At 33.8% G+C, this 25,184-nt stretch overlaps 4 protein-coding genes and 2 long non-coding RNA genes across 6 annotated transcripts; 2 read left to right on the forward strand and 4 right to left on the reverse strand.

The window, feature by feature from the left end:
* Window positions 1-473: 473 nt before the first annotated feature.
* Window positions 474-4,774, reverse strand: LOC108808324 (uncharacterized). Its single transcript, XM_056987921.1, has 11 exons — window positions 4,633-4,774; window positions 4,362-4,516; window positions 3,934-4,266; window positions 3,139-3,411; window positions 2,945-3,074; window positions 2,752-2,871; window positions 2,499-2,674; window positions 2,177-2,398; window positions 1,829-2,112; window positions 1,098-1,184; window positions 474-1,002 (listed from the first exon to the last, which is right to left on the reverse strand). Exons 3-8 carry the CDS (start codon window positions 4,170-4,172, stop codon window positions 2,356-2,358), a joined length of 981 nt encoding a protein of 326 aa, XP_056843901.1. The 5' UTR covers window positions 4,173-4,266; window positions 4,362-4,516; window positions 4,633-4,774; the 3' UTR covers window positions 474-1,002; window positions 1,098-1,184; window positions 1,829-2,112; window positions 2,177-2,355.
* Window positions 634-1,336, reverse strand: LOC130495803 (UPF0725 protein At1g23970-like). Its single transcript, XM_056987320.1, has 3 exons — window positions 1,298-1,336; window positions 1,098-1,184; window positions 634-1,002 (listed from the first exon to the last, which is right to left on the reverse strand). The coding sequence occupies exons 1-3, from the start codon at window positions 1,334-1,336 to the stop codon at window positions 634-636; spliced, it is 495 nt and encodes a 164-aa protein (XP_056843300.1).
* Window positions 4,775-8,763: 3,989 nt separating the features above from the next.
* LOC108810164 (UPF0725 protein At1g23970) lies at window positions 8,764-10,313 on the reverse strand. The gene is made up of 5 exons (XM_018582293.2): window positions 10,108-10,313; window positions 9,859-10,011; window positions 9,449-9,781; window positions 9,289-9,375; window positions 8,764-9,191 (listed from the first exon to the last, which is right to left on the reverse strand). The coding sequence occupies exons 1-5, from the start codon at window positions 10,207-10,209 to the stop codon at window positions 8,844-8,846; spliced, it is 1,023 nt and encodes a 340-aa protein (XP_018437795.1). The 5' UTR covers window positions 10,210-10,313; the 3' UTR covers window positions 8,764-8,843.
* Window positions 10,314-14,532: 4,219 nt separating this feature from the next.
* On the forward strand, window positions 14,533-15,444 carry LOC108809109 (uncharacterized). Its single transcript, XR_001942778.2, has 2 exons — window positions 14,533-14,995; window positions 15,084-15,444. It is a non-coding gene; the product is annotated as an uncharacterized LOC108809109 (long non-coding RNA).
* Window positions 15,445-18,172: 2,728 nt separating this feature from the next.
* On the forward strand, window positions 18,173-19,380 carry LOC130496195 (uncharacterized). The gene is made up of 3 exons (XR_008935262.1): window positions 18,173-18,347; window positions 18,913-19,004; window positions 19,150-19,380. It is a non-coding gene; the product is annotated as an uncharacterized LOC130496195 (long non-coding RNA).
* A 3,982-nt stretch (window positions 19,381-23,362) lies between these two features.
* Window positions 23,363-24,335, reverse strand: LOC108807421 (MLP-like protein 423). The gene is made up of 2 exons (XM_018579709.2): window positions 24,101-24,335; window positions 23,363-23,766 (listed from the first exon to the last, which is right to left on the reverse strand). The coding sequence occupies exons 1-2, from the start codon at window positions 24,285-24,287 to the stop codon at window positions 23,486-23,488; spliced, it is 468 nt and encodes a 155-aa protein (XP_018435211.1). The 5' UTR covers window positions 24,288-24,335; the 3' UTR covers window positions 23,363-23,485.
* Between the last annotated feature and the right edge of the window lie 849 nt (window positions 24,336-25,184).

The following is a 25,184-nucleotide window of genomic DNA, read 5'->3' on the forward strand; positions in this document are numbered from 1 at the left end:
TCTAAAACTTTAGAATAGTTTTTATAAACATTTTATTTATACATTTTAATGAAATAAACAGTTTTATAAATATGAGAATTACAATATTTCATTTACACAAATATTCGATATTGTCTAAATTATTTTTATATAAAAGAAGTTCCATGATTTTAGTTGAATCAATAATTTTAATAAATAAATTTAATAATATTTACATTAGATAATAAAAATTTTAAAGAAAATATATAACTGTCATCCACATAAATATTTGATAATTTCTTACTAATACTAATATAATTTTTTTTGTCAAGCCATTGGTATCATATACAGCTTATTATTTTAGTTTATAAGTGTTTAATTTTTTAAAATACATTTTTAACAATTATAAATTTTGCTAATATGTGTTACAATGAAAGCTCATGTTTATGTTCTACCTATACAAAAGCATACTCATATTTTTTTGCCCAGAACCTAAAAGATGAGGTTTTGTGGTCATAGAACAACTATATGTTCGGGCAAAAAACATGATTTTACATGAGAACATGGCTTTGGAGGTTGGTAGAAAACTCGATATTGCCAGTTTGACTGGAAAAGAAAAAACACACAACCACCAGACGCATAAAATAGCCCAGTTTGTTAATCTGATCTACATTGTTAAATGGACCTGTCATAGCCTAAGAACGACGGCTGAGTCCGAGCTTTTTTAGAACTCTGGGCTTCATCTCCACTCCCGCTTGTCACAGAACGCTGCTTTCCAGTAAATTTACCATCACAAAGCTTACCCAAAAGGCTCATCGCTCCTGTGCTCTCACAGATGACTCTTCTAACTATAGCTCTCCGCTCAAGATGTAGACCAACTTTAAAACTATGTCGAGGAGCATGAGGCTCAGACAAGCCCTTGAAGGTTATGTAAACGTGTGCACTTTTGGCCTTGAGTCTATCTTTTGACGGGACCGAATCATCAGCTCTAGTTTCTATGACCACATTAATAATCTCTAACTTGGACTGATAGTGACGGTCCCTCTGGAGCAGCAACGACAAGTATTGGTGTTAGTTATTACTATGAACAACAAACAATAACACTCGTGAAATATCATGAACTGATATGCAAAACTTACCGTTAGGATACGCTTATCATGTGAGTAAATGACAAGTACCAAATACGTCAAAATCCAATAATTGGCTTCCAACTCTGATCGATTCACCTGCAAGAAAATCAACAAGAAGATATATATAACTACACTACAAGAAAACACGCTGATACTGAGGGATTTTTTCCTCGGTATGTCGTCGGAATAACCGTACTCCGACTACATACCGAGGAAAAAGTCCCTCGAAAAAACTCCTCAAATTTCATTTTTTCTCGAAATTTTCTCGAAATTTTGTGACAGAATTTCGAGGAACAAAAATTCCGAGGAGATTTAAAGGACAGACATTCGTCGAAGTGGTCGTCGATATATATTGAGGAACCATTCCCTCGGTATATACCGAGGATTATACCGAGGGAAGAGCCCTCCGAAAATTTTCGAGGAACTCAGTTCCTCGGAATATTCCGAGGGACATTTTCCTCGAAAATTTTCGAGGAAAGTAACCCTCGAAAATTTTCGAGGAAACTGTCCCTAGGAATATTCCGAGGAAAACTTCCCTCGGTATATACCGAGGACAGCTGTTCCTCGGAATATATTGAAAATAATTTTTTTTTTTAAAATTATTTTTGAAAAAAAAATATTTTTAAAATTTAAATTCGAAAATATAAAATTAAAATTTAAATTGAAAACATATTATCTAAATTTCAAAGTCATACAAATCAAAATAAAACATTTCGAGTTTTTGAAAGAAATTAAACTACGGGTTTTGGACGTTCGGGTCTGGCATGGTCGGGAGCTCCACGTTGGCGTTCGGGTTCATGCTCCTCATCATCGCCATCATTTGCTCGTTCAGCTTCCTCTGTGCCTCCCAGCCCGCCTCTTGACTCGCCACCATGGACTCCAACGCAGATATGCGAGCATCCTTGTCCCTCATCTGACTCATAAGGACTTCTTGATCAACAAAGGACGGTGGTGCAGAAGCAGACGGAACCGAGTTGGACCGACGAGCCAAACCGAACAAACGGCCCTTCTTCTTTGGAACCGACTGAAAAAGAAAGTGTCAAATTTAAATAATATAAAAAATGAATTGAACTTTAAAAAGAACTTACCGCTTCAACGATTTGGTTGATCCGAACCCGAGGCAAGCCGGTCGATCCCGTCGAATCGTCATCCTTGGTTTGAAGCTGAGACACTTCCTCTTCCATCTGACTGTCGATGAGGGTGACCACATCCCTCACAACACCATCATCAATCTCGCCGGTCTTCTTGTTGGTATACGCCGTCTTTATTAGAGTGAGATGATCAACCGGCTCCCCCTCATTTTCTTCCGCCTTGAAAAAAAATAAATTAAACAAACATTAGTAATTAAAAGAAATGCACAAAAAAAAATATTAGAATCTTAAATAATATAATAAAAACTGACAAGCTTACCAAGCGATCCCCAGACTGGCTAAAGATTGAGCACCCAAGTTATGGATGTACATGCCCTTCCCCTTACGGTCGCTCTTGCGGTTGGTGGAGTTGGTGGAAGAAGTTGCTCTCACTTCGTTTTTACTCCAATGCACACCCAACTCCCGCCAGACGTCGGGGTCCATCCCCTTTGGAATCTTTAAAAAAAAAATTGTTAAATAAATAAAAAAATATTTTAATAAATTAAAAAATTGTTTCATAAATAAAAACCAACCTTGTTTATTTCCCACTTCTTCTTCCACGTGTGGATCTGCTTCCCATAGTTGTCCATAACTTTATGGACGAAGTGGTAATAGATAAACAACGTATCATCGGTATTCCAGTTGAATTCTTGCTGAAAATAAAACACAATTAGTAGAAAATTAATATTAAAGATTAAAAAAATAAGTAAAAAATAGAATACTTACCGCAAACTGTTGAAACCACATATGCTGCTTCTCGAGAGGGAAGTCGGTGAAAGTCGGATGTCCATTGTCGAGGGCCGAGTACATCATACGGTTGATCCATCCTCTGATCCCATTCCCGGATCGGTCGAACCTAATAAAAAGAACTAATTATTTAAAATGAATCAAATTTTAATGAAAAAAATATGTTTAATTACCATGTCTGACCCCGTCCACATAGATACTGAGTGAGATATGGAAGATGGTCACGACCCGGCTGTCGAACAAACTCTGCAACTCTCAGAATTGCCGGATGAGCAGGAGCAGGAGCAGGAGTGGGTGCCACACCGGGAGCGGGAGGAGAATGAGAGGGAAATGGAGAGGGAGATGTATGGTAGGAGCTGTGGGGCGATGCGGAACCCGAAATGGAGCCGCTCCCCGTACCACCACGACCACGACGCTGTCGAGAGCGGGTTTGTTCCTCTTGAGACCTTTATATAAATAGTTTTTTTTTAATATATACAATTTTTTTTAATTTGTTAATATATTAAAATTGTTTAATAATAACAAAAAAAAGTTTAAATATATAAAAAATAGTTTAAATATTTAAAAATTATTAAATGATTACAAAAAGTTTAAATATATTAAAAATATTTTTAATATTTAAAAATTGTTTAATAATTACAGAAAAGTATTAATATATTAAAAATAGTTTAATAATTACAAAAATAGTTTTAATATATTAAAAATAGTTTAATAATTAAAAAATAGTTTTAATATATAAAAAATAGTTTTAAAAATCAAAAAACGTTTTAGAAAAATAAAAAAAACGTTTTAAAAAATAAAAAAACGTTTTAAAAAATAAAAATAAAACGTTTAAAAAAATCATATACACATTTTTAAAAAATCAAAAAACGTTTTAAAAAATCAAAAAACGTTTTCAATTTTAACCAAAACACAAAATAAATCAAAAAAAAATATATAACAACAATCCAAACAAAACTTAAGTTTACCATGTAAAATCGTTTTCCATCACCCAAATCAGCCTCGGATGGCCAGCGAGGCAATTCACCAACGAAAGGAACGGTGGCCTCTGGACCACCATGATAGTGTGGTGCGAATGGCTCTTTGGCTGAGTCAACTTCACCTTTAGCTTCTTCTTTGATTCTAGCAACAGAACAAGTAAAATCCAAACGCCCAAAAGATTTTTCGTCAATCCGAACCTGAAAGGTCTTAACCGATGGGCTAACATCTGGATCTTGTGCTAACAGGGTCAGGTAGTACGAGCTCACACAGTTAAGCGTCACGTTGAATTTGATTAGGGAAGACAGCTTGTAGTTTGTCCCCTGACAGATGAAGATGAATAAAAGAAATGGAGTGAAAGAGGTAACAAATTAAACAACAACTAGGATAGAATAAAATAAAAAAAATATTTAGTTACCTGTGTCATATTATAACGCTGCAGTCCCGCCATACAATAACCCTTCACCAAATCACCGTAAGGATAACGACCATTATGGCCTTGGAAAGTCCTCATACAAGAATTGGTGTTCCACACATATATGATGGAATTGAAACATCCTCGAGATCAAAACCCTAAACCATCACCAAATTAAACAGTCCATAAACATCATCGAGATCAAAACCCTAAACCATCACCAAATTAAACAGTCCATTAACAACAATCGACTAGAATCAATTCATAAACTTACTTCAGATTCTTCCACAACACGCCAGTAATTATCACGCACTCTTGCGTACTCCTCCGTCGAAACATACTCCTCCCCGGGAATGTTCTCCTCTGTCGTCGTCATTCTCCTTCTCTCCCAACTCGATTTTCGACCAAAGCTTTTATTTTGGTGACTAGGTTTTTGTTTTAATAATCTTAAATTTTTAATTTAAATATATTAAAAATAAAATATAAACATTTTATATGAAATAGTATTCAAACTATGATTTTTTATTTGTCTATTTAAGTTTTTACACAATTATACTCTTTACGTAGCTAATATTTTTATCTATTGATAATAGTATATTTTTTTTTATTAATCACAATTTGAAATAATTATATAGCCTGTTTCGATGGAACTTAGTTACTACTATACTATTATAAATATTTTTACTATAATTTTTATTAATTTTCATTTAAAATGTCATGAAAAATTACTTCATATGCATAATTTACAACTTTTCTTTGCAATTACAAAATAATTAAAAAATAAAGCATGACTATTATACCAAAAAAAAGATTCTCAGCTACATAAATAATGCATCATTACATTGCCAAAACCATCCACATGAACTATATGATTACATGACCACATCTCAAAACTATCATGTGTTATGTTGTTAACACCATCAAAATTTATCTAATAGCTAAAAAGTTTTGTTTGATTTAAAACCCGACAATTTTTAATGAGGTTTTAACATATTATCACATGTACTCGGTTGTATAAAATCACTTTTGAATTATTGATTTTTGTATTTATTTTTCTTGATCTCTTATATGTTTGTTATAGTCTATTTCTAAGAGTTATGTTGACAAACTTCTTATCAAATCTTGCTAGATTTCAAATCTGAAACATTTTTTACTATTGGAAAGATGTTCATGGTGTAATTAAGCAACATAACACCTCAAAGATGTTGTCATATAAATCATATACTTTATTTTATTTTAGATACATTACTTTTTCCTAGATGTGCATTTATGAAGTCGCATATAGTTTATATAACTCATAATCATTTTTCTATTATTATATACTTATCGTGTGCATAAATGTATATGTATTTTAAATAATATAATTTTATTCGTTTAAATACATATTTGATAGTATAATATTTAGAATTTTATTTTTATCATATTTATTTTGATAAAATTGAAATAATATCAAATTGGTTTTGTTAGATATAAGAAAAATAAATAATTATAGATTTTTAACTACTGTATTTTTAATTAAAATATGAATTTATAATATTAGATATATTTTCTACTTGATCTGGTCATAATATAAATTGTTGCCGGAAGTATGATGGTTTACTAGTTCACATATTTTTTTCTTATTGTTTGAAGTTTGTCAGAATTTCATTGTTTTTAATTTATTCATTAATATTCTTATATAATACCAATTGATTGATGTATAATGAATATTTTCATATCTTTTTTATCAATTGTCGCAGAGATTATAGTCTAATGTTAATACTATTAAAAATATTTATAAAATTTTAAATAATTTATTTGGTTTAGAATTTGTGTGTGTTTAATATATTTTATTAAAATTGTTCTTCAAATATATTTTTGATAAAACTTGTGTGAAATCATTTGAACATTATATGTTACGTTGATCACAGTAATAAAGTTTCATAAACATAGATTGTTTTAAATTTTATTTCTAAATTACATCAAAGAAGTATAAATAGTCACCATGTACGTGTTTTATTGTTAATGAGTTATAATTTTCAAATCACCTAGATTTTTAGGTTTGTTTTATTAAATCTTATTTGGTTAGTTTAATGAAGATTTAGATTAAAATTTTCTAATAACATTTGTTTTGAAACATAATATATTATTTTTTTTCAAAATCTAATTGTTGATGAGTAATTAAATTTAAATTCATTTGATTGAAAAAACGTAATCTAAAATCACATCAGTAAACAGCATGTGTCTTACATGTGTCTTACACATGAGGATTACTTTCACCATCATTTGTTTATTTCTGTATATTCGGTTTATTTCTGTATATTCAGATAAGTTGCTGATATATTCTTAACAATTGGTCTTTGCTTACCAAAAGAACCATAAACCGATTAAAATTTTAATATTGAGTGATTGATTGTTTTATAGTTACAACCAGATGCTAAATAGAGAACTAATACAAACTATACAAAGTTATTCTTTGTTTATTATATGATATATTTTGGTTATTCATGTATATTTACTTACAAAAATATTTGGAAATAATAAAAATGTAAAACTATGTATTTTCAGATATCTGTTTGATGTAGTTTTTCTATTTCTCATAATGTATAGTTTTTTCTTATATTATATATTTACTTATTCTAATTATTTTACTTTTATATAAAAAGATAATATTACAATAGATTTTTAATAATATTTATATTTATTATATTGTTTATTTCCTTATTATTTATTTTACTATAATTTTTTCATATAGATATTTAATGTAGTTTTCTATTTCTTATATTATATATACTTATTATTTACTTATATTCTAATACTATAATATATGTTTAATGTAATATTTTTATTTCTTATATTCTATATTTACTAATTATTTATTTTACTATACATTTTTCAGATAGATGCTTAATATAGTTTTTCCGTTTTGATATTATATATTTACTTTTGTTTATTTTTTCTTAAATGGTATATTTACTTATTCTAATTACTTTTTTACTTTTTTATATCAAATGATAATATTACATTAAATGTTAAATGTAAAATTATGTTTCTTATATATTTACTTATTCTAATATTACGATAGATCTTGAATATAATACTTCTATTTTTATATTATATATTTATTTTTTCTCATGCTGTTTAATTATTTATTATATTTTTCTTGATTTTATATCAAATAATAATATTATGATATATGTTTAATGTCATGTTTCTTATATATTATGATATATCAAACACATTATTTTAAATTATAAACAAAGTTTGATATGAATTATGATATTTTTTAAATTTTATATCTTTTGGTTAGATATTTTTTGAATGTATGAGTTGGTTGGTAACATGAATGTATATTAATGGTATTTTTAAGTTTTAAAAAATCGCAGCACTATAAAAATAGCACTGTCCAAAAATAGAAAAAAATATATTGATTTATTTAATTATATACGTCATCAGTTTCAAGTTTTTGGGAAAATTAGGTAGAACTATAATTTAATTCTGAAATTATATTAACCTATTACATAAGTGTATTTTTAATCTTTTGGATTTGGCTTTATATCACTTCTAAAAGATTTTGTAAGAATCTGATACTATAGTTTATGAAAGGAGATGTTACCGTATGTTATGTCACACAAATATACACAAATGTTGGATCATTTACAGTCCATATATATCTTCTTAGTTTTTCAAGTAAATCAGACACATAGTGGTTCTTAGTTTACAAAAAGAAAACAATGGAGAGGATCAGTTGATCAGAGAGGGAGATTGGCAATGTCAAGGGAGAGGCTTGACCAAGGAGAGAGGAAGAAACAGGGAGGGTGATGCTGGGGACAGAAGAGGTTGTCATATCAGTTGTTCAAATATCTTAAGTCAGCAAAGCTAAACCTTCCTCCATGCTCACACCAAGGTGCCGTACCATGAAAGGAATTTACAACAGTCAGCAATTGCTCAGTTTGGTCGTGGTATCTATCATTAGAGCATTGTGTAGTAAAAGCTAACATTTGTGTCTCTCATTCTAGCCACAAGCTTGCTCAGTAATATTCTATAAACAATGACTTGTGTCTTATTGCATCCGTAATTGCTCCTATGTGGGTTGGATTCATTCAAACTTGTTTGAAGAACCTTGGAATTGTTGGGACAATAGTCGTTCGATCAATGTCTTTGTTTTATTATGTATAAAAAGGGTCCCAAAATTGGTAACCAATGATAGATACAAAAGACATGCTAGAACCAAAAAACGTGCAGAAACCTCAATGGTGCCTGTAGTGAGGATTATTAGTTTAGGACTAGAATGGAAATGAACAGTAAAGCTAAATCATCCCATTGTCAAAAGCACAAACTAAATTAACTTGTTTTTTTTTTGACAACTACTAAATTAACTTGTTATATCTGAAAACCGTAGACTTTTGCGGAAGGAAAAGAAAAAAAAAAACACAAATCCACCAGAAGCATAAAATAGCATAATTTGATAATCTGATCCACATTGTTAAATGGACCTGTCATAACCTAAGAACGACGGCGAGTCCGAGCTTTTTTAGAACTCTGGGCTTCTTCTCCACTCCCGCGTGTCACAAAACGCTGTTTTCCAGTAAATGTACCACCACAGAGCTTACCCAAGAGGCTCATTGCTCCTGTGCTCTCACAGATGACTCTTCTAACTATAGCTCTCCGCTCAACATGTAGACCAACTTCAAAACTCTGTCGAGGAGCATGAGGCTCAGCCAAGCCCTTGAAGGTTATGTAAACGTGTGCACTTTTGGCCTTGAGTCTCTCTTTAGACGGCTCCGAATCATCAGCTCTAGTTTCTATGACCACATTAATAATCTCTAACTTGGACTGATAGTGACGGTCCCTCTGGAACAGCCAACAACAAGTATTGGTGTTAGTTATTACTATGAACAACAAACAATAACACTCGTGAAAATATCATGAACTGATATGCAAAACTTACTGTTAGGATACGCTTATCGTGTGAGTAAATGACAAGTACCAAATACGTCAAAATCCAATCATTGGCTTCCAACTCTGATCGATTCACCTGCACAAAATCAAAAAGAAGATATATAACTACTTTCTTAATTGATAATGTGCAAAACAAAACTTAAGTTTACCATGTAAAATCGTTTTCCATCACTCAAGTTAGCATCCGATGGCCATGGAGGCAAATCACCTACGAAGGGAACCGTGGCCTCTGGACCACCATGATAGTGTGGTACGAATGGCTCTTTGGCTGAGTCACCTTCACCTTTAGCTTCTTCTTTGATTCTAGCAACAGAACAAGTAAAATCCAAACGCCCAAAAGAATTTTCATCAATCCGAACCTGAAAGGTCTTAACCGATGGGCTAACATCTGGATCTTGTGCTAACAAGGTCAGGTAGTACGAGCTCACACAGTTAAGCGTCACGTTGAATTTGATTAGGGAAGATAGCTGGTAGTTTGTCCCCTGACAGGTGAATAAATAAAGGAAATGGAGTGAAAGAGCTAACCAATTTAAACACCAATTAGAATATATTTAGTTACCTGGATAATATTATAACGCTGCAGTCCCGCCATACAATAACCATTCACCAAATCATGGTCAGCATAACGACCATCGCCTTGATAAGTCCTCATTACAAGAATTGGTGTTCCACACATATATGATGGAATTGAAACATCCTCGAGATCAAAACCCTAAACCATCACCGAAATAAACAGTCCATAAACAAAAGCAATCGATCGAAATCTCATCATCAACCCTAGGTAGAAGAAGATGATAGAAATACTTACTTCAGATTCTTGCACAACACGCCAGTAATCGTCACGCACTCTTGCGTACTCCTCCGCCGAAACATACTCCTCCTCCGGAACATTCTCCTCCGTCGTCGTCATTCCTCCTCGTGGCGGCTGATCTTCAAACACGAGTTTAGGGCTCTTTTACGAAATTTTATTTAAAAAGAATCTGTGTTATAGGTTTCTAAAAGCATACAAAGTCGGTTTTTCTTTTGGGTCGAGTTTATTTTTGGATAGGATCCAATTCGAATCTTTAATCAGGTATAGTATACGAATTAGATTTTTATAGAGTTTATTGATTTTAAAAGTACACTGATTTACTGATTTGTTAAATTTGGAAATAATTGTAGAAAATTTTATATATTGTAAAAATCTATGAAAATCAAATAATGTAATATTTTAAGAATTCAAGAGAAATATGTAGTATTCTCAAAATTTTGTTTTGTGAGTTAAAATGTTAAGGATTCAACTCTCAATAACACTTAATTTAATAGAGTTGTAGAATCATTCAAATCTATTACTTTTTAATAACAAATTATTTTGTAAAGAATTATAAAATCATCAAACCAAAAACACTTGATTTCAATGAGAATGTGAGAATCTATAAATCAATAAATACTAGATTTGAAAATTCTAAAAATCATTATAAATCCAATTCCCACTAACACATCTAGTTCAGTTTAAATTTACACAAGAATTTATAATTTTGTGGGGAAATTTATAAATTACAACTATCGTTTCATGTAAGTGTAATTAATGTACAACTGTATATTAACAAAAAACGTTGTGCTCCTCCAACAAAAAATATTTTCAACTTGAAAAAAACAATTGCAGGATAAACTATATGTTTCATATTTATTTTTCATCTACTAAATGTCTCAAAAGAACCTAATAGTACAACAAATGTTTCAAAAGAGTCCATAACTACTAACTAGTAATTCCATCTTTTGGTTTCAAAAAAAAAAAACTACTAACTAGTAACGAATTAAGAATAGACTCGTATCGTTTAACAGAGGAAGAAGTGATACAGAGCGGCAGTACGTGACCAATAACCATGCACTGAGTTTTTTTATTTAAACAATATATATTATATAATAATCTGCCCGATATATCGGGAATCAGATGCGGTTACAATCTTTGTTTCGAACAAAAGTATCAAAGTCATTCTATTACAAGCCTAGCTTCGTCCACCCACTAAACCCGGCACATTCCACTAGTTTGTCTTTCGAAGTTCTTCGATATCGGTCGCCGTTCTCAACCATCAACGTGATTCTCAGGAACGTGAGGTTCTCCAAGTTACCTCGGATGCCGGGAGTTCCTTTGATATTTCCGGAGTAGCTAGTTTCCGATGATCTCAACAAATCTTGTAACTTTTCTGTCAACGAAGCTCGAGACGGCTATAGGGGAGAATTCAGATACTTACCAAGAACCTTGCGAATGCCACCAAAACCGGCTTGTATATAGCGCCACCGACGCTTTGAACCACATCCCAAATCGAGCAAGTACTCGCTAAATCCGCCTAAGAACCTGCAAAAAAGCGGGCTGGATACACCGCCACTTCGAAACTAACCAGTCTCAACACCTATAGGGAAAGTCAGGCATGCCACCACGAAAGCTCCAAGAACTAAAGTGGTCCCCGGAAGCAGCCTAGACCAAATGGAGACACCGAGGACGTGAATGACTCCCGAGCACAGCCTCGCCAAATGTGACCTTTGAGAACCAAAAGCCAAGAACCCAACCGTGAAGAACCTCTCCGGTGTCAATAGAGAAGATTTAACAATAATGCCTCGAGACACAACCAAGCAGAGGCCTGAACCAGAGCAAGGAATAGCTAGTACGAAACCGTGAAGAAGATAACCGAAGTGAAGCGCCGACCGTACTGTCCACAAGAAGCCATAGACGACAACTTGCTACAAACAACACAATCATAAACACAAGCCAACTGAACAGAGCACCAACACCTCCTGCGTACAACCGCTCAGAACCCGCCTCCGATCTAAGGAAGCACCGGAGTTCACTTGGCGAAGAGGCAGAGGAACTGGTACACACCGACGCCGGAGAGCCCCAAGAAACCAACCCCCTTTGCCGAAAGGTTTCAGCTTTAAGAAATCCCGACAAGCAAGAAGCTCAAAAAGCAAACCCCACCGTGATCTTCAACAACGACGATATCTCCGGGAAGATCGAAAGTAAAACCGATCTACACCGCAAGCCCTAAAATCCGACCATTCACCAAACAAACTGCTTCAGAACCTCACCCTGGTGCTAATAATAGCAGTCACACTACAAAAAAAATCTACATTGATAGCAGATTGTTATAGCACGTTTTACTGAACTGCTATCGTAGATGACTTAAAATTTTCCGTATTATATAATAGCATTAGATAAACGCTATAATAGGGTGAAACCTAAAATAGCACTTAATTAATGCTATTTTGAAAATTAACTGAGCGGGAAAATAAAATTACTGATTCCGCCAATGCTTATCGGGAAATTAGGTTTAAGCGCCGAAATATTATTTAAGTGTCTTCAATAAAACTATCAAAGACATATAATAGCATTTTTCTAATGCTAAGAAAAACTATTTGATCCCCTAAATCTTAAACCCTAAATTCTAAAATCTATTCTATTAATTCTTCAGCATGACCAATTGATATTAGTTGTGTCCACTTTTTTAATTTTATAACTGTTCATTAATACACCTTTAATATACCTTATTTAAATTTAGATAACTGTTAAATTTAATCACCATGTTATAATTGTATCTGCCAAAAACGGTTTCCATTTTCTCTTTATCACTTTTATCACGACTGTTACGATCATTATTAATATCTCAGAAACAGAAAAAAAAGTTTTGTCCGCGACACAGAGTTACGGAACATTGAACATGATGAAAAGAAGAAGATATAATTTTATTTGAATCTACGTTGAGTTTACGTTTGGTAGTCTATATTAGTTGAATATATAATTATGTGATAGCCTGATAGGTTTGACCAAGTAATTGATGAAAACAAGTGAATTAGATGATTAAAAGAATGAAAGTGGCCGCTGTTTTTAGCAAAAAAAAAGTGGCTACTATTAGGGGAGAAGAATTGCAGAGCATAGGGAAAAAGATAACATGCTATTTTACCTTTCATTAAAATGAAAAAGAAAAAAAACGACAGAAATAGTCAAATTTGGGTAATATTTTTTTTGCTGTAATATTATGTGTGCTATTATGTGCAATAGTAGTATTATTATGATTATATATGAAACCAAACTTTAGTGAAAAACATATAATCATATAAACATATAAACGTTAAACCTATTATAATATTCACATATATAATGCTTTATTTGTAACATTTAAATGTAAATAAATAGTCAGAAATATAAATTTATATTCAATAAATTTAATTTGTTTCGGCAAATAAATTTGCACTTTGAAAACGTGGATCAAAAATAATATTACTTTGTTATTTATATAATTTGACATATTGAATATAGTCACCAAAATATATTAAATTAAATAATATTAAACACTAAAATAATTATAAAAAAAACAAAAATTAAATTAAATTATTAAAAAAACATAAAACAAAACATATACCCGCCCTTCAAAGGGCGGGTCAAAATCTAGTAACCCTTAAAACTCTAATCTTTTTTATATTATAACTTCAAATCTTAAAATTAAATTCAAAATTTAATCTTCTTAATCTTAAACTATAATTTTCTAAACATAAATCTTAAATCAATTCCAAAATCATACCAAACTAAAGTGCCTAAGTTGAAACCCTAAACCTATCTTTAAACTATAATCTCTAAACATATAAACTTTAAAAAACTAATAATTTCATAATATAATCTCAATTTTAAATTTAAAATCAAAACTTAATATTCTAAATCTTTATCTATAACTTAAAACAAAAAAACATAAATTTTATATCTAAACACAATTTGTAATTTCCAAAATTCTTTAGTTTTATAACTTTTACTTTCTAACCTCTAAACTCCAAACCTATTCCCCAAACCTCAAATATACGTCAAACCCTTTGTATTGTATCATAAATTATAAATCTACACACATAAATTACAAATCTAATTTTTAAATTTTAATCTCAAACTTCACTCTAAATTAAACATAAACTCTATATATTCTTTAAAAGTGATATAATCAAAATTTATTTTAAATCTAAATCTTAAAATTAGATTATACATCTGTTTTTCAAATTTCAATTTCGAAATTTAAAAATGTAAACTCTAAACTCTATTTCATAAACTCTTTAACCCTATTTTCTAATACCTAAATACCAATCAAAAAGTTTAACTTTCAAAATTTAAATCTGAATTTTTAAATTGTAAAATCTAAATCTTAGATTTTTCCTAAAATATTTTTTTTTTATTTTTGAAAATTTATCATAAATATCTATATATTAAAGCACACACACAAATGAATAGAAAAATAATAGATACAAAAAAAAACAATTACAAAATATCTGATTGGTTAAGATAATGGGGCCAATCAAGTTTAAGAGAAAAAAGATGTAGCCAATCACATTAAAGGGTGCAGATCATTGTGTAACCACAACCATTGATGAAAGTTAATCTAATGGACACAAATGCATAGATGTTAGAAACATTTTTTTTTCTTCTATCTCCTCCTTCCTCTCTTTCTTCCACCGTGACTTTTCTCCTTCCTTTTACAGTGAAAAAAAATCTGGATTCTCAATCAATCTCTCTTTCTCTTCATACCTTTTGCCATCTTATGTTATTTCTCTCATCAAGCAGTTCATTGAAACTAATTTCTCTGCTCTCTGTTTTTTTTTCAAATCGAATTGATTCTCCCTACCATGAATTTCTCTGCTCTCTTTTTTTTTTCAGATCGAATTGTTCAAGTTCCCCGTCTCAGGTAGCTTACCACCTCGCCTCTGTTGGATTCTCGACTCGCCTCTGTTGGATTCTCCTTGTTTCATCTCGACTCTCCTTAATTTGTTCAGTTTCTTCCTTCTTTGACTTCAATGAAAGCGGAGATGGTGAATCCTCGGAAGCTGCGTCGCAGGAGGCGCACGGAAGCTGTAGTGGGGGAGACCCTGAGGCCGGAAGCAGAGACGACGGCGTCTCCGGTCAAGGATGGAGAAGGCCAGGCGCACTGGTTGAGGAGGCACACATGGAAGATGCGCACATGGAGAAGGGCGGCTGGAGTTTTTTTTTTTTTTAGTTTCGTGTTTTTTTTTAGGGTTTTCCGATTTAGTGTGAACCGAATTGGATAAACCGTTGTGGTTTACTTTATTTTTATTTTTTCTGGTTTAGTTTTGTAAACCGAAATTTATTTATCAATAAATTTTATTTTATTTTTAATTATAAAAAAAATTGGGTTTAATTTTATTTATTTTAATTTTTTTTTTTTAATTTTAAATGACCTATCATGGCACGAAATATGAACCATTATTTAATTTAATAATATCATTCAAATATTGTTATTGTATCTCTATTTTTTGTAGCCTTACGAAAATGCTATCGTTGAAGGGGTACCTATGATTGCTGCCGCATACATAGCATTTGGTAAAACGCTATCAAACCCCAAACATAGCATAAAATCTCCGCTAACAATGGACATATTTCTTGTAGTGTCACGACACCGGATCTAAGTTACCTTGCACACGACCTCTAACCCGAGTGAAACCCTACTCCAGAACAACAAGTATATCGGCAAGGAAGACAGAGAGACGAAGGACAGCAAAGAGCAAAGGAGAAATAAAAGAGAGAGGAGCCCTCCGACGGTCGCACGCGCACAGACGCGCCGGAGGCAGAGCTTTTGCAGAGTTTGAGGTCGAGAGAGTTGAGGGAAGAGATAGAGGAGAGAGAAAAGATCGTTTTCTATTCTATTTTTTTTTGTATAGTTCCCATGCACTGAGTTTGTTGTCCCGTCGCTTGATCTACATGGCTCCACGTGGTTCACATGTAGCCTTAGTCCTCGTTGGGTGATAGGGTATACGTGTATACCATATACCCTAACCAGGGCTGATGCACCCAAAATCGACCACCGTCCTGTTTGGTTCATGGACACGACCCAAGGTGGTGACCTTGTCGACCAGCTAGACCTAGCCGAGGTTTTCTCATCAGATTATGCAATCTTGGATAAGCTGAATACTCAAGTGAGCTGGACTGACACTATCATGGACGAGCTGAGCTGGAATAACACTCACCCGGACGAGCTGAGCAAGTTGGTTCGACCTTCTGAGCTGGATCGACCATCAAACCACCCGAGAAGCAACACATATATATGTTCATTGTTCGAAGCATATCTTCTAAACCATGATGTTTCTTCACTTGAAACCACATGGAGAATGTGCTCAATTCAATTATGGAACTCCACGAAGAAGAATCAGATCAAACGGAGTTCAGATGAGGGAGTTATGCCATATACAACTCAGTTGATGTTCAGTTCTCGCGAATTCAGACATGTGTGGATCGTCCCGCGTGTATCCGTATCCTTCCCAGCATGGTGTGTACGACCAGCATGAACCTGAACATCTTTCTGAATCTTGACTAGTCAACATCTGAGACCGCGCATTGACCTGTCTTCCTTGTTTTCCACACTTTGACTAGATCTAGCAAATTTGTGTTTTCTATGCATTGTTTTCTGCACTTTCTTTTATTTCTCTTTGACTCAAAGTACTATAAAATGTAATCTTTGATCATGGCAATAACATCAACGAAATTTCTTCTTTTATTTGAGTTTTTACTCTTTGTTCTTTGTCAAGAACACTTTTAGTTTCTTTGGTGTGGTTAGCTCCAAACGAACGCCTCTTTCTAGTTGGACCGGTGCGTCATATCCGGCAACTGATCGAGTTTGCTTCCTTGTCGGACCTGTGAGTCATATCAGGCGACATTCAAGCACCCAGACAGTATCATTGGGTCATTCCGCAACCCTTTGTGTCATCATTCAATCCATCAGTTCTCTTCGGAGTTCATATCTTTCATACCGGTCGAGTGATCAGATTTAGGGTGTATCAAGTGGTATCAGAGCCACTCTTCCGGTAACTCTTTATCATTCCATCCTCTCATCTCTCCATATTCTTCTAAACACTTATTCTTCTACCTTTCTTGAACCCGGGCCCCTCATTACCAACCATAGTTAAAAAAAAAAAAGATCTAAGTTTATGCTGTAAAAAAAAAGAGAAAAAAAGTTATATAAAAAAAAAGAAATTTCAAAGTTTGATTTGTTTTGTGGTGTGGTGGTGGAAGAGAAAGTCTGCTGGCCGAAGAGAAATCCAGCCTTTGAGGTGGTTAAGGCGGGTTCCCTCTAAATCTCTTATCTTTCTATCTTTAAACACCTTCGTTTGTTTGGATCTACCCGTTGGGGATTCCTAGAGTTGTTCTTCTTAGAACTTTGAGTATAAGACTTTGAGTGCACACTTTAAACTGAGAGAAACACGTGTGTGGGTGAGGATCAAACACTCGAGTGTGTGAGATTTTTATCTAACGTTTTGTGTTTAAGAATTTTCAGGAACCATGACTAGTAAGGATGAAAGGAGCCGACCAGGAAATTCTTTTGTTGGTTTATCTAACTTGCAGATGAGGAAGATCAATGATTCTGTTGCTAACCTTATACATGCAGGTCTAGAACAGATCCATCAGAAGCTGGACGAAATTCAAGGTGTCCAACAGACTCGTCCTAAACCCGCAGCAAGGAGAGAACACCCTAGGCGGACCAACCGATCCAATGACGATTTTGGAGAAAGAGAGTTCCCTGATGGCGACAGCAAGAGCCAAAAGAAGAGCACATCCACACATGCACCTGTAGCTGAGCCATCCATATTCATCAGTGAAAAGCCCAAAGGTAAATCTGAATGCAGCTTTGAAGATCTAAAAGATTTTTCAGATTCATTACCAATTTTTGATGAATATGATGATGAGCCAACTGAAAGTCTGATGAATTGTGAGGATACTTGTGATTTTCCTACTCCTGAATCTGAGTTGATGCTTGATAGTAAACTAACCTGTTGAGCCGGAGCTTCCGAGCAGTCTTATTCTTAGTTCACAGGATTTTGAGGAAGAGCCATTCAACCAACCACTTCATGGACGACTTCCTGGCACTAGGACACCTTTGGATGATGATCTAGGTCCCATATTTGATGAGGAAGACGATCTTGGTCCAGTCTTTGATGAGGAAGCACCAAGCATCAACATGGACAGTCATCTTTGCTTTGATCCCGGCACAACTCCTCCCATTTTATCCACTGACATTCAAGAGCACTGTGAGAAACTTGATTTGATTTATTCTCTGCCTGAATTGTTTGTTGGAATCAGTTCTCATAATGTCAAAAGTTTTGGTCTAGACAATGTGAAAGAATTTTGTGTTTCAAATTCCATTTTTGATAACATGATTCATTCTTTTGAGAAACTTGAATCTGATAAACTCTTTGATCAAAAATGTTTTCTAAATGACAATGACATCTCTTCTGGTCTTGTTTTGAGTTTTGATCAGTTTCTGAAACATCACAAAGGTTTTGATCATCTTGAAAAATCATTTGAGCTTGTTTTGCAACAACCAGATTTTTGTTTCCGAAAACTTTGTGATTCCTTTGTTTGTTTCAAGGATAATTGGTTTGATCTGAGTTTCTCTAGTCATGGACTGATCACTGGTGATTTGTTTGCATTCCCTTGTGCCTTGGACAAATTTATGGTTAAGACTTTGCTAGAACAGAAATCACTTAGAACTGAAACCGATTCTTGTTGTGATTCTGATTTGAAACCTGCCCCTTCTTATTTTGAATCTGATCTTGATCTAAAGTTTTTGTGTTCTGAATATGATCAACCTAGGCTCGTCTTGAATATGTTCTATGGTGTTTCATGCCTTGAAAGCATTCTGATTTGCAACACCTTCTTTGAAAAACATATTGAGCCTTGGAAAAGTAATTCTCAGTTTGAGCTTGATCTTTTGTGTTCTAAATCTGAGAAACTTGTGCATGTTGTGAAATTATTCTTTAGGAACTATGAAATCACGAACCTTGACACCATTCTGGTCTGTAATGTTTACTTTGATGTACATCTTGACAGGCTGAAATGTGTGCAACTTGTTCTTGGAAAATATAGCTTGATTTCTGATTTGCACAAGTACATGTCTTGCACATATGATCCTGGTATTTTAATGTTTGTTTTGAGTGTCCAGGATAAACAGGTTCAGCCTCAGAGAAGAGAAAGCATTGACCATTCTTGTCAGCCTGAAATTTGGAGATGCATTGATACATCCACTCAAACTGGCTACCTTGGAGATGCCAGCGACACAGGTTCAGTCCAAAGCAAATATCTCGGCGTCCAGAAGGTATTTCGTCTTGACTCCAATTTTCCTGGAAAGCCAACTCCACAAGGTTTCACTGAGGCTTGGAATCACTTGAAAAGCTTCACGGAGGAAGGAGTTATGAAATTTTCAAACATGCGGTTTACCAGTCCATCTATCTGCGAGTACCCAGATTTTTGAAGCAGATTCAAGCCTTGAGAAGAAGCGGCCTGAGCCAAAGCCGATCATAGGATTCAAGATGAATCTCTCCTCTTTCCAGGAAGCTCAATATCAGGAAAAATGGCCACGGAATCATGAAGTTATGATCCATTCTCTAAAACCGGCCAAACCTATTCTACACTTGCTTCAATGGGAAGCTAGCCGATCCAATCAGCTTCAAACCAGACTTTGGCGACCAGGAGATCAATCTACACAGTCAGGTATGACCCAAACCTTTCTCAGAAACATCTTGGAAGCTAAGTGTTTACTTTCTTCTTCTTATTCTGATATTGTGCTTGAAAATAAACGGGTTTGTGATGAAGTTAACCATCTTGAACCGGTACAGCCGAGTAGTCTTGTTTCTTTGTCACAGGAACTGAAACTCTTGGAGCAATCTGCCAGCACTGAACCAAAGATGGAAGCAAGCAGAGGACGACGACCAAACACTTGTGTTATTGGAACATGGAACTGGAAATACTTGAGGAGAGCAAGTTCAAAACTCCAAGGAAGTTTCTCTCCAAGTTTATTTTTCATTGAATTTTACTTGTTTTTAAAATTCTTTTTGTCTGATTCATTCTCTTTTGATTCAGGTAAAATGGATTTGAGGACAAATCCTTTTGAAGAGGGAGAGTATGATGCACCCAAAATCGAGCACCGTCCTGTTTGGTTCATGGACACGACCCAAGGTGGTGACCTTGTCGACCAGCTAGACCTAGCCGAGGTTTTCTCATCAGATTATGCAATCTTGGATAAGCTGAATACTCAAGTGAGCTGGACTGACACTATCATGGACGATCTGAGCGGGAATAACACTCACCCGGACGAGCTGAGCAAGTTGGTTCGACCTTCTGAGCTGGATCGACCATCAAACCACCCGAGAAGCAACACAGATATATGTTCATTGTTCGAAGCATATCTTCTAAACCATGATGTTTCTTCACTTGAAACCACATGTAGAATGTGCTCCATTCAATTATGGAACTCCACGAAGAAGAATCAGATCAAACGGAGTTCAGATGAGGGAGTTATGCCATATACAACTCAGTTGATGTTCAGTTCTCGCGAATTCAGACATGTGTGGATCGTCCCGCGTGTATCCGTATCCTTCCCAGCATGGTGTGTACGACCAGCATGAACCTGGACATCTTTCTGAATCTTGACTAGTCAACATCTGAGACCGCGCATTGACCAGTCTTTCTTGTTTTCCACACTTTGACTAGATCTAGTCAAATTTGTGTTTTCTATGCATTGTTTTCTGCACTTTCTTTTATTTCTCTTTGACTCAAAGTACTATAAAATGTAATCTTTGATCATGGCAATAACATCAACGAAATTTCTTCTTTTATTTGAGTTTTTACTCTTTGTTCTTTGTCAAGAACACTTTTAGTTTCTTTGGTGTGGTTAGCTCCAAACAAACGCCTCTTTCTAGTTGGACCGGTGCGTCATATCCGGCAACTGATCGAGTTTGCTTCCTTGTCGGACCTGTGAGTCATATCAGGCGACATTCAAGCACCCAGACAGTATCATTGGGTCATTCCGCAACCCTTTGTGTCGTCATTCAATCCATCAGTTCTCTTCGGAGTTCATATCTTTCATACCGGTCGAGTGATCAGATTTAGGGTGTATCAAGGGCTGGGCCTGGATACAAGCCCATCAAGCATTTGCTCGAGGGCCGATTACAATAAAAAAAATATTTTGGGGCCGATTTACTTAAGGATTAGGTAGCATGAATGGTGTAAGTAGATATGATTTGAGTTACAATCTTACACACTTGGGTTCAAGTGCTGACTATTACTTTTTTGGGGGCCAATTTTTTTTTCTAGCTTTTAGTCTGCCAAATGTCAGGCACGGCCCTGACCCTAACCTTCAGTTCTTCCCTGTTCGGATTTTGGAATCCTTTTCAGTCTACATCCCGTGAGTGGTGACTGGAGTCGAGTGCCTTTAACCTCCTCTTGCTTATGCCGGTGTGACTGCGCGCTTTAATGGCTGGCTTCTGTTCAACGGTTGAGGGTTTCAGAATGCAGTCGGGTTATTCTCTGGAGACTTGTCGACGTCTGGAGTGGACCTCTCTGGGTGATGATTGAACCAGGATGGGTGATGATTGAACCAGGACCTTGTCAACCCCGCTTCACCTAAAGTCCCTTCAGGTCGCCTACGGGATAATCCTCGGTTCCTAGGATTATTTGTTAGTGAAGATTAAGCGATCAAAATTAAATGCATAAAGTAAAGACACATCAAATTTGCTTACATGTTCGTTTCATACATCCTCAGGACCTTGTCCATATTTAATTGATCACTAGAACAAGAATGCAAATACAACTTATTTGCTAACGCATACATCAGGTACAACCCTCCTAATACACTATTTTCTAGATAGACATCTATGAAGAATAAGAATCAAGAACGAATACATAGATCACCATATGGGTGCATCAGAGTTCAATATCTTCAAACAGCTGTAATCTTCATCGACCATGACAACGAAACCGCATGTGCTGAACTCCCCTGAGTTTAGACTATAATCTTATACCTCCTCAGAAATACTTCACCAAATACGTCAGCACCCATCGCACCCTAGTGACACCAAAACACCTGATCATCCAGCACACACAAAACTTACGATAAGCTCCACGCAATGGCTAACTCCACCTCAAAAAGTGTCAGCACTAACGCCACCAAACTAAATCCAAATCGGACTCCATCAAGAACTGCTTCACATCAAGCAATATCACCAAAGTCTGGTTTTCTCATAATGCACGTCTCTCCTTATATAGTATTCAATTTGCCCTCCAAATCTTCTATACATATAGCAACTTTTCACTTTTTTAATTAAAAAAATTCATCTTCAAGCAAACTTTCTTTTGCATTATAGAAAAACGTCAATAAATTTTCAAATACATATTCTATTTTCTTTTCTAAGCTCAGCAAGCCCACATGTACATCACAAACTACGAATTCCAATATAATCCATTTTCATGACACACACTCGTACTAACTCGTGTAATATTTTATGAACTGATACAAAACATCTCAGCAAACTTCATCTTTAATATTCTCCTGTTGAATATCTCCTCAGACTAATACTCTTGCTTCAGGTACTGGTTGCAAGGTTCAAGCTTTGGTCTACTGGAATTATGCAATAAAATGCTAAACTTAAGATTATTTTAAATTAAAATAAGCTAAATATTTTAAAATATTCAATAAAATTGATGATATATATATGTAATATTTTCAGATGCTAACCCGCCCGTAAAACGGGACAAACCCTAGTATATAATGAAAAATAAACATCTGAAGAATTTTAAGTCACTCAACTTACTAACTTTAGTTCCGATGTGCTTAATACTATTTCTTACATCACAAACAACAAAACAATAAAGTAACTCTTTTTAAGCATATATATTGTATTTAGTGACGTTCAAAAGAAACATGCAATGCAATATTTTTTTAATTTTATTAAATCTTAAATATTCGGAAATTTAAAAACGTCGTGTTTAGGAACCCTTATTCAAGTTTTAAAAACTCTTACTAGATTAAATTATTCTAGTATTTTTCAATTATGTGCGATCAAAACTCTTTCTAGTTAGGCTTTATCTCATGGCCTACTGGCTATTTTAAAACCGAAACTTTTTTTCTAAATAGGTGAACTACAAGCCTTTTTGTCAACAGAAAACGTTGTTGAATTGTTTAAATCGTGTGTTAATAAAATGTACTACCTAGATATCATGCATATACGTATATTGAAAGACACGTAGTGTATCTCCAATACTCAGATTTCGGAATCATAAACATGATTATTCATAAGGAGGTTCCACTTTATTTAACTTCTTAATTAGACAACAATAAACTGATAGAGATGATCGAACCCCCTTATATATAATAGGAGCTTCTAGAGTTTTAGACGCTGGATTGCTTAAGGAGATACTCATCGATCTCTTTGAAGTTCTTGACAGCAAAGTCCTTGATGACGTGTGGATCTTCAATCTCATGGCCGGTCTTCTCAAACTCAGCAGACCATTTCAAAATGCTGCCACCGCCCTTGGGAGTAACGGTGATGGTTCCTTTGAACGTCTTATAGTATTCCAACATTTCACCGCCGATGATGCTGTACGTCATGCTTTTGTTTTCCAGATCCACTGCTTCGATTCTTTCCGCCGAGACCTTCACCAGCGTGGATCCTTTATATGGTAAAGAATATAGCTTATTAATAAACAATGAAAGGGTGGTGCACAAGAAATAATAATAATAAATAAACAATGGAAGGGTAAAACAATTTAATGAGAAAATGTGATGATTTTGCCAAATAAGAACCATCAAGAACACATGAATGATTCTACTGTTAAAATATTTGGCTTATACATATTGTGATACATAAATCTCTTCATGAATGTAATACCGTACTCATTACTCAATCTCGGGTGCGAATGTTTATATGGTCCTCTGCAGTCACGTCTGAATAAGAATCATAGTTATATATGCTAACAAATTAACAATAGAAATGAGACAATATACCTTCTCCATAAATAATGAGGCGAATGGAACCAGGAGAGTTGCCATCTCCGGCAAGAACTTGCATTGTTTTGTAGTCCTTAGGGAACTCTTTGGGAAAGAGATTGATACCGTCACCGAGTGCTACCCAGAACTTTTCCGCTGGAGACTTCACCTCAACCTCCACATGAAGAACACCAGTCAATCCCATTTTCTAACTTAATAAACTCAATTATTATTAGAAGTATTTGTGTATGATATTAACCTTGTCAATGAACGCTTATATTTATAGAGAGATTTTTAGAAGCACAATTGATATAGTAATTTATTCTATTAAAATAGAAGTCACAACTTCTATTCATGTGTGATTTTTTTTAAATGGATTTTTCTTAGAAAATCATGTTTCGTTTATTTTTATTTAACATGTTGACATCATTAAGATACATATTTTATATAATCAACACATATAACAATTTCACCTATAAAACTGTTTTAATTTTATTTTAGTTATAAAAAATTCTGTTGACAGAAAATCTAACAAAATCTTACAAAAACATTTAAATATTTTATATGATAATGTTTTAATTAATTTCGGATTATTAGTATTCAAATCAATGTAAATGAAAATTTTATTATAAAACAATAATAAAAAAAATTTCATAAACTTTATAATTATAGTATATATTATACAAAAATAAAAGTACTATATGAACTGGATATTAAAATTGTATTAAATTTACTAAAATAATAATCTAAATTAATTGAACATAAAAATATATTTATTTATAAAAACCTCCTCTATATTAAAATTATAGATGCTAAATTATATTTTAAACACAACAACGAAATATAAATGATCCTAAGAAAATATATATTCTATTGTATAACTAAAAAAATGTCAAAGTATTTAAAAATAGCTTTAAAAAGTCTATGCTGATGGCAAAAAAATCAAACACAAATCCAACAAATCATATATATATATAATAAGAAGCAAAAAATATATGTTTAAAATAATGATTTAAATAAAACAAACAAACTATACAATTTAGGTCTTTGAAAAATTATATAAATAATTAAAAATATATATACATAAAAATGAAAATAAACA

This window comes from Raphanus sativus, chromosome 6, assembly GCF_000801105.2.
Source record: "Raphanus sativus cultivar WK10039 chromosome 6, ASM80110v3, whole genome shotgun sequence".
Taxonomy (NCBI): Eukaryota; Viridiplantae; Streptophyta; class Magnoliopsida; order Brassicales; family Brassicaceae; genus Raphanus; species Raphanus sativus.

Bases quoted from the DNA above. Each gene is read 5' to 3' on its own strand.
- LOC130495803 (XM_056987320.1), bottom strand. From the start codon at position 1,336: ATGAAATTTGAGGAGTTTTTTCGAGGGACTTTTTCCTCG. The intron at 1,185-1,297 runs GTATGTAGTCGG...ATTTTCTTGCAG, and splicing joins TTCGAGGGACTTTTTCCTCG to GTGAATCGATCAGAGTTGGA. The intron at 1,003-1,097 runs GTAAGTTTTGCA...TTGCTGCTCCAG, and splicing joins ATGATAAGCGTATCCTAACG to AGGGACCGTCACTATCAGTC.
- LOC108808324 (XM_056987921.1), bottom strand. From the start codon at position 4,172: ATGTTAGCCCATCGGTTAAGACCTTTCAGGTTCGGATTGACGAAAAAT. The intron at 2,872-2,944 runs GTAAGTATTCTA...TTTTATTTTCAG, and splicing joins TGTGGTTTCAACAGTTTGCG to CAAGAATTCAACTGGAATAC. The intron at 2,399-2,498 runs GTAAGCTTGTCA...TTTTTTTTCAAG, and splicing joins GCCAGTCTGGGGATCGCTTG to GCGGAAGAAAATGAGGGGGA.
- LOC108810164 (XM_018582293.2), bottom strand. From the start codon at position 10,209: ATGACGACGACGGAGGAGAATGTTCCGGAGGAGGAGTATGTTTCGGCG. The intron at 9,782-9,858 runs GTAACTAAATAT...TTCACCTGTCAG, and splicing joins AGCGTTATAATATTATCCAG to GGGACAAACTACCAGCTATC. The intron at 9,376-9,448 runs GTAAACTTAAGT...GATTTTGTGCAG, and splicing joins ATGGAAAACGATTTTACATG to GTGAATCGATCAGAGTTGGA.
- LOC108807421 (XM_018579709.2), bottom strand. From the start codon at position 24,287: ATGGGATTGACTGGTGTTCTTCATGTGGAGGTTGAGGTGAAGTCTCCA. The intron at 23,767-24,100 runs GTATATTGTCTC...TACCATATAAAG, and splicing joins CCTCATTATTTATGGAGAAG to GATCCACGCTGGTGAAGGTC.